The 12,379-nt window shown below is 36.1% G+C and overlaps 1 protein-coding gene across 1 annotated transcript; it reads left to right on the top strand.

The window, feature by feature from the left end:
- The first annotated feature begins 860 nt into the window (after positions 1–860).
- On the top strand, positions 861–11,704 carry npy8br (neuropeptide Y receptor Y8b). Its single transcript, XM_026268769.1, has 2 exons — positions 861–983; positions 9,892–11,704. The coding sequence occupies exon 2, from the start codon at positions 10,084–10,086 to the stop codon at positions 11,221–11,223; it is 1,140 nt and encodes a 379-aa protein (XP_026124554.1). The 5' UTR covers positions 861–983; positions 9,892–10,083; the 3' UTR covers positions 11,224–11,704.
- The last annotated feature ends 675 nt before the right edge of the window (positions 11,705–12,379 follow it).

Here is a 12,379-nt window from a genome sequence, read left to right as displayed (position 1 = left end):
GAACCCATTATTGATATCTGTTACATAACTGTTAGTTTGATTATTCGTTTTAAACAACAAAAAGCACAGAGTTGGTTTTAAAGTGTTTCCTGAAACATTTGGAGAACAAGACGCAGTCTTTCAAGCAACATTCATTTGAGCTGTAAGGAGTTTTTATCATCCAGTGACATCTGACCTTTTTGTCTGAGAGACCTCATCCCCTTTAAAGGGATTCATCCCAAAATGTAAATTTATACAACCTAATGCTGTTCCAAACCAGTGTGACTGTCTTTGTTGTCTGGAATACAAAATAAGATATTTTTAAATATGTTGGTAACCGAGCATTTTCTGTTTTGACTTCTGTTTAATACAGTGGAAGTGAATGGGAACCAAAACTGGTTGGTAACCAACAGTTTTCAAATTGTAAATTGTTTCTCAAAAGAAAGAAACTTGAGGGGTGACAGCATTTTCTTGTTTTGGTGGACTCATCTCTCTAATAGTTGAAAATGCATAATTAACATGAAAGCATGGGTGACATTTCATAACTTCCATAATTTTATTAAATAGATATCACCTTCAACATGTACAAACAGTTCCACGCGAAAAAAAAAAAAAAAAAAAAAAAAAAAATATATATATATATATATATATATTATTATTTATTTATTTATTTATTTGCAGTTTCAGTGTGGTTTCAGTTTCAGGTTTCAATTAGGAAAATAAGGAAATACAAAGGAAATATAATTGGGTCAATTTATCAGTGATTATTATTATGTATAGTTTATCGGTCTCTGGAAGTGAAGTCGATGTCAACAGACAGACCGAGTCCATGTGCGAACGAGCCTCTCGAGCGAGCGCGGGAGATCTGGAGACACCTCCTTCTTGCGCCTCAGGTTTGGTTGATAAACCTCAGCTCCTCGAACCACCAGTTACTCCTGCACCGAGGAGAACAGTGCGTCTGAGAGCCACGGTCACGGAGACGGGATTTGCGCCTGTCACACACGGTAAGATGCGCCTGAGCAGAGTTTCACAAACGCGTGTTAATGGAGGGAACTTACCGAAACATTTAGCGTCTTCGTTTCATGGTAAAATGATCTTTATATTCTGGCATTTATGAATTCTGCCTCGCTCATTCCTGGATGCAGAGGCTGAAAGGTGTTACATACTTTTTTTTCTAAGTCGTATTTGACGTTAGAGACTCGATGATGTTCCGATCGGATCATTTGTTCACCGTTCACTCCTGTCAGTGATCTTATGGTTAAAATAATCGATATTCAATTCTATTCTATTCTATTCTATTCTATTCTATTCTATTCTATTCCTCATTGGCTCATTCTGTTCTATTCTATATTGACTAATTCTGTTATGTTATAATGCTGTCCTGCTATTCTATTCTATTCTATTCTATTCTATTCTATTCTATTCGACTGTTGTTTTTTTCTGTTATTTTCTATATTGTTAAATTATGCTGCTGTCCTGTTCTTTTGTTGTTCTCTTTTGTTCTATTCTCCTGATTTTCTGTTCTATTTTGTTCATTTTAATGACAACTCTTAGAGAGCTTGTATAGGTGTGTTGCAAGACAGATGAAGGTACATTTAATAAACATTTATTTGTGCATGCTTGTTGTTCGTAGTTCAGATATGCTTATTAGTCATATAAACAAAGTATGCTGAATAAATGAATTTGATTTGCTTAATTACTGTATCACCTCATTCTCATTCAAGGCAGCAAAGAAGACCTGAATCTCTGTTCGCCAGGATTTGCTACAGTCTCATAGCCATTATTCATGCTTTCACATTTATTATGATGGAAAGATGTAAATATAATTTCATCTCACGCTAATAGCTCTTTCAGTAAGAGTCAGCCTCTTAACACAAGTGCTCTATTCTGAAAAAAATAAAAAAAAATAAAAACACCTCAACGAGTGAATGCTCAAAGTCATTTCCACCATGTGAATATTATGAGTGCTAGATATTCATAACCGGTTGGCTGTCCTCATTATAATTGGGCTGTATTTCCCTTTAGAGCTGTTTCTAACTTCATAAATCCCTAACAACCCAAGGTATCAAAGACAGACGCAAACGCTGATGCATCAGAAGCTTTGATTCTCATGCACTGTCTTCACACTCGCTGGAGAAATGGGCAAGTGCTGCTTTTTCACACTCAACTCGACTCATTATCACCCGCCGAAGACATGAAAAATAAAGATACCTGTTAGATAAGAGGCATGCAGTTATAAATAGTGCAAAAAAAGAACAAACGTAAGCTATATATGTACTGTGATGTTTGAATGCAGATTAGATCAACTTCGGCATGGTTTGACAGTGAAGATTTTCTATCATTTGCTTATTTCTACAGATTCTTAGTTTTTTTTTATTACTGCTTTTATCCACAGTTCATCAGACTTGACATGTGATACATTTCAATTTGACTTGATGGTTGATTTTCAGTGCTTGAAGATTGGCAAGATAAGGATTGGTTGTGTTGGCTGTCGCATATATGGTTTTGGCATCAAAATAAGGTCTATTAGCCGTCTTCCTACTACTCTCTGTTAAAACGTGTAGAAGTCTGAAAGTGAGATGGCTGATAGAGTGCAGGTGCAGCAGGAGCCACCTTTCATCTTTGACACATTCAGTTGATGGCTGCCTCTCTGATCTAAAACTAGTTTGTTTCTCGCGTTATAGTGGTGAAGTAAGATCTGAGAAGAGGGAATACAGCCTGAACTTTTCAGATGAAGTTCCTTTGGGAGATCAAGTGCCTTTAAGAAAAAGAACTGAAGTGAGATTTTGAGATGTGTCTCTTATATAACCTTTATTGTCTTCTAATTTTATCCAGTGCTTTTTGTTGCATACGATATGACCATAGTTACAAATAATCATGTCCCTGATGAAGAAGGACCATTTTCACAATATGAATTGGGTTTTTTTTTCATTTAGGATGTGGGTCTCTCGCATGAGGATAATCATATTTATGAGCCCATTGCAAAAGATCAGAAACCTCTGCTTTAATGGAAGCAAGAACATCTCACTCTTTGTATAAGAAATTTACCATTGAAACAGAATTACCTATTTAATGACCAGCATTGATGTAAGTGGTGCAGAATCTTTAATAGTGTATTTATTTAATAAATATTTTGTATTTATTGTTTAATCAATTTATTATTCATTTTACTTAATGTTATATTTAAAGTATTAATTGTCATTTTTTAATGTGGTTGTTTATTTTATTTTTATCATAATTTTAAAACTTCATTTGAACTTTTCTTTGTTTTTAATTGGTCCTAAACCAGGATCTAAAGGACATAATCCCCAGATGTTTAAAGCAGTGTCAGATTCTTGAACCCCACGGTTCAGTCAAGCTCATGCTGTTCTTCTTCTCAGTAAATGCTCAAAAGGCACAGATGTTTAAAACGTGCTGTATTTGAATGCAAATCATGATTTTTCCCCTTTAGATTATGAAACCGCTAATGAATGTCTGTCCACACATCACACCATGACACTGTTCATTAACTTTAATAAAACATGCATGTTTATGGGATGCTTTCTTTTGACTGTAGCACTGTCGGATGTGCCACATCTGACATCTATCAAAGCAAAAGCTCATCTTGAACCCCCCCCCCCCCCCATCACAGGGTGTGTTTGCCCGTGGCGAGCTCTGTTATAAATATAGGCATTCTTTGCGTTTTGCATGCTAATACAGAGGTTTCTGAAGCTCAAGTGTCACAGAGCGATGGCAAAACCTGCATGCTGTGGCATGTTTTCCAATGCTGAAATAATATGCAATGTCACTTTTCTCTCCAAACACACACTAGGTACTACAGTATACTATCACATTACAGGGAAAAAAAAGCCATTGTGTTAAATTATAAGTACATTGAGTATCAGCATTACTTCATTTTGCTTTCATAGCCATGAACTCACAAAGCACCTTTTAAAAATTCATACCTGCACTTCTGGCAAAACAGAAGTCTGTGGTCAACAGGGACCTGCAGTTTCAGCTGGTCTCAGCTACTGCTCTAGCAAAGTCCAAATGAGCTCAGAGCCCTGTTGGAAATTCATCTTAAGGAAGCTTTTTGGAGCATTGCAGCTAGTTTCTAACCATCAGCTCTATAATACCTGGAGAGATCCACTGGCATTCCCATTCATTTCAGTGGCACGGTATGAGCGAAGATATCTGCCACCTTTTTCAGAAATGTTGAAGTTCATCAAGGCTTCATGCATTTGATAAAAAATACAGTAAAACATTAATATTGTAATAAACTGTTGCAATTTAAATGAACTCTTTTCTATTTCTATATATGTTATTATGTAATTTATTTGTGCATTGGAAAGCTGGATTTTCAGTGTCACGTGATCCTTCAGAAATCATTCTAATATGCTGATTTGCTGCTCAAGAAACTACCGAGCCCCGCACATGATACGCAGGAAAAAATATAAGGCTAAATCGTGTGCACGATTTACTAATTCGTTCCCTCAATGTAATAAAACGTGCACACGGTTACTATAGCATTCCCTTGATTTACTATTGCGTTCACTTGATTTATAAATTGTGCAAAATTTTGTGATTGTGAAATAATTGTGCGATAAATCGAGTGAACGCAATAGTAAATTGAGTGAACGCAATAGTAATCGTGTGCATGTTTTAGTAAATTGAGTGAACGCAATAGTAATCGTGTGCATGTTTTACTTATTCTTTCTTGCATGTCATGTGCGGGGCTCTGAAAGAAACATTTATTATTATAATCAATATTTTAAACAGTTGTGTTGCTTAATATTTTTGTAGAAACCGTAATTGACTTTGAGGTTCATAATGCACTTCTGTTTTTAAACAGAACAACTTGCTTTTTTCCAGTTTTGTATACAGGTGCTGGTCATATAATTAGAATATCATCAAAAAGTTGATTTATTTTACCAATTCCATTCAAAAAGTGAAACTTGTATATTATATTCATTCATTACACACAGACTGATATATTTCAAATGTTTATTTCTTTTAATTTGTATGATTATATCTGACAACTAAGGAAAATCCCAAATTCAGTATCTCAGAAAATTAGAATATTACTTAAGACCAATACAAAGAAAGGATTTTTAGAAATCTTGGTCAACTGAAAAGTATCAACATGAGAAGTATGAACATGTAATGCACTGAATACTTAGTTGGGGCTCATTTTGCCTGAATGTATCTCAAGGGGAACTGATAGACTGATGGTATATTTTGTTTTGTTTATAAGTGCAGCACTGCTTTGTTTAGAGCAGTAACCAAGGAAACGTTGTACTGCGGCTGTTCCATAAGCACCACCTACTGTCAGAGAGTGAATTTGCGTTCTCCCTTCTTTTACCTAGTCCCAGTTTATATATTTTCATAATTTTCATAATTTCAAAAAGCTAAAATCAAATCATGGTTTTTACTTTAAATGCATTTTCCGCAGAAGGTGCATTTTGTTTTGGAAACTGTGGACATGCTGAAAAAAAAAAACATCAAAAAATGTGTATTTTTTTTTTTTAAGAAATTGTTAGAATAACATCAAAAAGTTGATTTATTTCACTAATTCCATTCAAAAAGTGAAACTTGTATATTATATTCATTCATTACACACAGACTGATATATTTCAAATATTTATTTATTTTAATTTTGATGATGATAACTGACAACTAAGGAAAATCCCAAACTCAGTATCTCAGAAAATTTGAATATTGGACTTGGCACCTGCACACAGTGCCAAAGTTACCAGTACCTGGTTTAAGGACCATGGTATCCCTGTTATTAATTGGCCAGCAAACTGGGGTATTGTGAAGAGGAAGATGCGATATGCCAGACCCAAGAATGCGGAAGAGCTGAAGGCCACTATCAGAGTAACCTGGGCTCTCATAACACCTGAGCAGTGCCTCAGACTGATCGACTCCATGCCACGCCGCATTGCTGCAGTCATTCAGGGAAAAGAGACACAACTAAGTATTGAGTGCTGTACAAGCTCATACTTTTCATTTTCATACTTTTTATTTGGCCAAGATTTCTATAAATCGTTTCTTTGCATTGGTCTTAAGTAATATTCTAATTTTCTGAGATAATGAATATGGGATTTTCCTTTGTTGTCAGTTAAGGTGTCAGTACGTCTGATCTAGTCAGAACTCTCTGTCCTGTTGTGTTGTATATTTGAGAATGGAGGAGTTGTGGAGACTGAATTGAGAGCTCTGTGGGGAAGATGTTGTTGAGATTTGAACCTTTGTGTGCAACCAGTGGTGCATCATGAGCTCTTTGTCTCAGAAATTGAACGGAGCATCTCAGCTTCATTGCAACACACTCTCACTCAGGAGGAGATTCATTGGCACTAGATTCTCTGTCTAGTGTCCTAATTGAAAACAATCAGTGTCCTTTAGAGAGGACTGGTTAGAGATGCGGGACTGAGGGGGCAATAATGAACTTTATTACCGCTTATCTGCCGTATGTGAGGTACATCTGGGCTGAGACTCTGTGATTGATTTACTGTCACTTGTAAGTTAACTTCAATAACCCTCTGGGATCTATATTAATTAACCTGCAGCTAGTTATTTCTATTTAGATGAATGTCTCCATAAAGAGGATGATGGTGTTTTTCTTTAAAGAAATCATGAAATTTGCATCATTTATTCACCCTTTTGTTTTTCCACACCTACTGTATGTTACGTTATTTTCGTGTGGAACCCAAAAGATGAATTTTCGAAGAAACTTCACAGTGCTCATCTGACCGTGTCAGTGCTAAAACATGGCTGATGTCCATTATATTTACTGATTAACAATAATGGATGGAAGACCGTTCATCCTCCGCTGTCTTGTTTTTAAGTACAAAGATACCCTTTTCACTTTTGTATAACTGTTGTATATCAGAATTTGTGTTATGTTGCTTCGTGTTTTTCTGGGGAAAAAGTTTCTCAATGCCAAAGAAATGTAGTGCATTGTTCTACCTAGTCAATAGAGTTTTTAATAACCAAGCTATCCTAAGATATTAGACTAAGCTGTTAGCTTGTTAAACCTTGTTAAAAAAAAATAGGTTTCATTGTATGGAATGTAGTCTACAATTGGAGTCACTTGAAATCTTAAAAGTATGCAAAGACAGACACTTTCATGACTATGTTTCTTAAAACACTTAAGTACAATTTTTAAAAGTTTGCTTTGTAATAATATCTAATTAAATGTGTTAAAGTGCATTGAAATCATATGAAATAAAATTTGACATGGTAACTAACATACTAAAGCACATGTGAAATTCTTGATTATAATTCGAACTGAAGAGTGTTACTCAATTTTACGCATTTAAAGATTATACATTTTAAATGCACTGAATTAAAACTTGATAATTTCAAATGGGTAATTACAGTTGTATATATATATATATATATATATATATATATATATATATATATATATATATATATATATATATATATATATATATATATACACACACACACACACATTTGTGTTTTAGTTGATCAAAAATGCTTGTCCGTACATTCAGCAATACATATGAACCAAAGTAAAATATTATTTTAATTAGGGTGAAAAAAATCAGTCTAAAATTCTGCTAATTTAATTCTACAATAAATGTAAACTACAATACACTTTAATTTTAAATAAAATGTAATCAAGTATCTGAACTAATACATGCAGTCTGCACTTAAGCATCTTATTTTAAAGTATATTATTTCCATTAGAAGAACTCTTTTTAAATGCTCAAGTGAACTTATTTTTTGTTACAAGGGAACCGAAGGCTGAAAACACAAAGAAAGGGAAATGTTTCACTTTACCATTTTTAGGTCCTATTTTATTTTGTTATATATAATGTAAAACAAAATAATTAGATAGTTAATACTGTGATTAAGAATAAGCACACTGTAAAATGACTTTGTATCATTTCTAGTCAGAAAGAGGAATATTGCACTCTTACTCGTGGATTAAAAAAAAGGACACTGCACATAATCTAATGAATTATTCATTAATAGCAATCACAGCCATTATTGTCATGGTGATTATGTAATCTCTCAGGCTTTATGCAATAATTGCATTTGGCGTCTGCTGTTAAATGTCATTTGGCTGTTTGAATGCCTTTTTCCTCTCCTGTCTAAGTCTTGGAAGGCTCATTCGCTTCAGTCAGGGATGTTTCTCTGATTAACACACTTTCTCCAGTAAAGTGTCTGATTTGTAATTTCAAATTGTAAACACTGTTAACAAGTGCGACCCTTTTTTTAGTAGCCCATGCAGTGTATAGCAGATTTGGAGGAGGATTGGGAGACATTTGCGATAGAGCCATACTATAATTATATAAATGTATTACTATAAATGGCTCATTATTGTCTTAGCCAAAAGAGAGACGGGTGGAGGCCAAAGCGAAAGGATTTATTCTTATATGTAGCTAAATGTATTTGAGCTGTAATCTCACATGGGTTTCAGGAAATGAAATGGGTTTAAAGCAGCTGGATTCTGCTCATAATTAGATTCTCTCCCATTGTTAAACCTTACTTGGTTATTCATCACCTGCCAGTGTGCTTACATGCAGGCTCAGTAGCTATTACTGGAAAGCCAGAGTGCTTTAAGAAATCAGGAAGCGTCAGTGGATGCACAAAATCAGAGACAGATGGAGAGAAGGAGGGCGAGTAAGTGCTGCTTTAATTATCAGGTTCTCTGCTCAAATTGTTTTACAGACAACTATGAGTTTCCCAGTGTTGAATATATGCCTTTTATATGTCTCTGTGCCTTTGTTGCAACAAGTGTGTTGCTCAGTGGCACAATGGTGCTGTGGGGCTCAAACCAGAAACCTTCAAGGTACCAGCAAAATATTTCTAAAAACACATAACAAACTCTAAAGCAACAGTGGCAGCTATAAGTGGGCAGGTTACGTCATTTGTCAAGTCAAGCATTAGCACAAGCACTTTCGTTCGAGCATGATCATGTTGTTATTTGCACTGTGCTGTCTGAATGGAATTCCTCTCTGTTAGAGATACGACGTCTGCTATTACGATGTGGATGTTTTTCTTATAAATATACACTCATCAGGCTACATGCTGCTGGTGCATTAAAAATTCATGACGCAAGCTGCAATCAGAGTTAAAATGTATGGTGCATTTGTTGCCTGTGTGACATATTTGCCTTTTTTGGGGGTTAGATTGTCCAAAAAAGAGGTTTACCAGAGAATGTTTCATAATTCACTGCTTTGGTGTTGGATTTGCTGAATACAAAGAGGGAAATGAAGAGAAGGTGTTTAAGTAATGAAATAATGAAAGGCAAAAAGAGCAGAACAAAAGAAATATCAAAGAACAGAACAAAGCGCTTCAGTCTGTCACTGTCCTGTTTTTCTAATAAGGGTATTTTTGTGAACAAAGAGATAAGTTTTGCTTTACTTTTAATATAGCTCACTTGAAGAGGTCTGTATTTTGTTCTGGTTTCTAACAAAAAGCTTCCTATTTTTTTATATGACTGTATAAGTGTCAGGAAGATCTAATTTGATTGGACTGACCAAATGTAGACTTACAGAAGGCCGTTTCCACCATTAAATAAAGTTTAAAATTAAAATGGTTATTGCTATTATTGCTAATGGTTATTGATTTCTTTCAGTTGATGTTCTCCTGTCTTCTCCTCTAGTTTAGTCCCTGTCCTCACCTGTCTGTCCTTCATGAGCACCCCTACTTTAGTTTAAGCCTGTTCAGTTGTCCCTCGTCTGGTTTTAATGTTGCTGTATGTTATTACATATAGACTACTACACTTAGACGCATTTTGGAACAACAGTTATTTGTGTGTGAGTGTGTTTTAATCATTATATTATTTGGAAGCTGCATTCAAAATATCTTGAGGGAGTATGTGTCCCAGTTTGATTGCGCATGATTTGGTTTTTTCCTCTAATCTTGAGTGATATTTTTTTATTGTTTTGTCCTCAGGTCTCTCAGATCAACAGTTCTGTGCTATGCAAAAAACATAAGATGAGACAACTTGGGCACTAAAAGAAAACTGGTGTTGGAAGGAGCAGCCTTGCGTTGGACAATTCCTCTTAATTTCCTCGCCTCTCAAGAGACTAAACCAGACAGACTGTGCTCTTGAAATCGTTCATTTCAAGAGAAATTCAGCAACTGATGGCAATGGAGCGGTCTCATCTGAACAACAGCTCCGGCTCTTGGTTATTGGAGGATCCCGCCTGTCCAACCTCGCTCAGCAGCACCACTTTCCTCATCGTAGCATACAGCACCATGTTAGCAGTGGGCCTGGTGGGCAACACTTGCCTGGTTTTGGTCATTACACGACAAAAGGAGATGCGCAATGTGACTAACATCTTCATCGTCAATCTCTCATGCTCTGATATCCTTGTTTGCTTGGTGTGTTTACCAGTCACCATTATCTACACGCTTATGGATCGATGGATTTTGGGTGAGGCTTTGTGTAAGGTGACGCCGTTCGTTCAGTGTATGTCTGTAACAGTTTCAATTTTCTCCATGGTTCTCATTGCCTTGGAAAGGCACCAGCTCATCATCCATCCCACCGGTTGGAAACCAGTCGTCAGACACTCTTACCTGGCTGTCGCGGTTATCTGGATCATAGCATGTTTTATCTCCCTTCCATTCCTTTCGTTCAACATCCTCACAAACTCGCCCTTCCACAACCTCAGCCTTCCCTTCAATCCCTTCAGCGATCACTTTATATGCATTGAACAATGGCCATCTGAGGGGAATCGACTGACTTATACCACAACGCTGCTGCTGTGCCAATACTGCTTACCATTGGCGCTCATTCTCGTCTGTTATTTTCGCATATTTTTGCGTCTGAGTCGCCGTAAAGACATGGTCGAAAGGGCTCGAGGTGGGCGGCAGAAGAAGACCAAAGGCTCAAAGCGAGTTAACGCCATGCTAGCCTCGATTGTAGCCGCGTTTGCCCTCTGTTGGCTGCCACTGAATGTTTTCAACACGATTTTTGACTGGAACCACGAAGCAATTCCAGTCTGTCAGCATGACGCCATTTTCTCAGCTTGTCACCTCACTGCCATGGCGTCGACCTGTGTGAACCCAGTGATCTATGGGTTCCTAAACAATAACTTCCAGAAGGAGCTGAAATCGTTGCTTTCCAGGTGCCGCTGCTGGGGGCCACCCGAGAGTTATGAAAGTTTTCCTTTGTCCACTGTCAGTACAGGCATTACTAAGGGGTCTATCCTGAGCAATGGCTCTGCTAGCACCTATCAACCACACAAGAAACACAGTTTGGAACAGAAAGAGACCATTTAAATGTGCTGGATGGACTATAAGGCTATGTATCTACCTACATTTCAAGCGTCCAGAGGTGGCTTGAGAGCACCGCCAGTCAGTCTGTGCAAGATTAGTGACTGATTTTAAGGTTTGAACAGAGAAAATCTGTGACATTCCAAGTTCTCATTGCTAAAACATGTCCACTTGTCTTCTTTAAACACAAAAATGGACTGAAACATATTAAGGAAAGGCTTACTATAGCTGGGCTCTGCAGAGGAGAACCATGTCATGATAAATATCATTGCAAATTGCGTTGCAGTTTTAACCACTGCTAAAATGACTTTGGCCAATTAAATATGCTGGTTTTGTGGCCATTATATGGTGAGTTCTCAATGGCACAGAAAGCCATTTTTGCCAATTAGAGCAAAGTTCTCTCTGAGAGACTTTATAATGAAATACTGAGTGGAGGAGGCCTTTTCTTGTCAAAGTCTTTTTCAATATATGTGACTTGGTAAAAAAAGAAAAAAAGAAAATGAAATGACTTCTTTGGTTCTTTTCACCATTAAATGAATAGTTTGCCTAAAAATAAACATTCTGTCATCATCACTCATGTTGTTCCAATCCTGTGACTTTCTTTCTGCTGTGAAACACAAAAGCACCAAAAATTATCATAAAACTAGTACATATGACTATGCCTTGAAATGTAATTCATGTCATTTTAACCAAAAATCATGCAGTGAGCTTGGTATGAATCAGTAAAATGATACAGATCAGTTTGATTTGCAAATGGATCATTCATACAGCTATTTTGATCTGATTCACTGTAACTCATTCATTGTAAACATCTGGCTCAGAGTAATGATTCAATCTCTAATGAACATAGTATGGATTCAAAAAACATGAAATGTAGCACATGACTCGTATGGAATACTTTTATGTTATTTTGTCATTCTTTATGAAGTTTGAAAGCTTTGGTTGCTATTTGTTGTAATTAAAGACCAATCTTTTGTGTTTTACAAAGGAAAGAAAGTTATACCAATTTGGAACATTGTGAACATGAGTATATTATTGTTAACTATTTCTTTAAAGGAACGTAAAGAACTAGCAATATGTGTATAACGTGTACATTTAAAATCAGTTGTTATTATACGTCATCATGACTATATAAGCACATTCTGTCATTGATTATTAGTAG

Source organism: Carassius auratus, chromosome 8, assembly GCF_003368295.1.
Source record: "Carassius auratus strain Wakin chromosome 8, ASM336829v1, whole genome shotgun sequence".
Classification (NCBI taxonomy): domain Eukaryota; kingdom Metazoa; phylum Chordata; class Actinopteri; order Cypriniformes; family Cyprinidae; genus Carassius; species Carassius auratus.
Note: the sequence above shows the minus strand (reverse complement) of the source record. Positions and strands in the feature narration are given on the sequence as shown.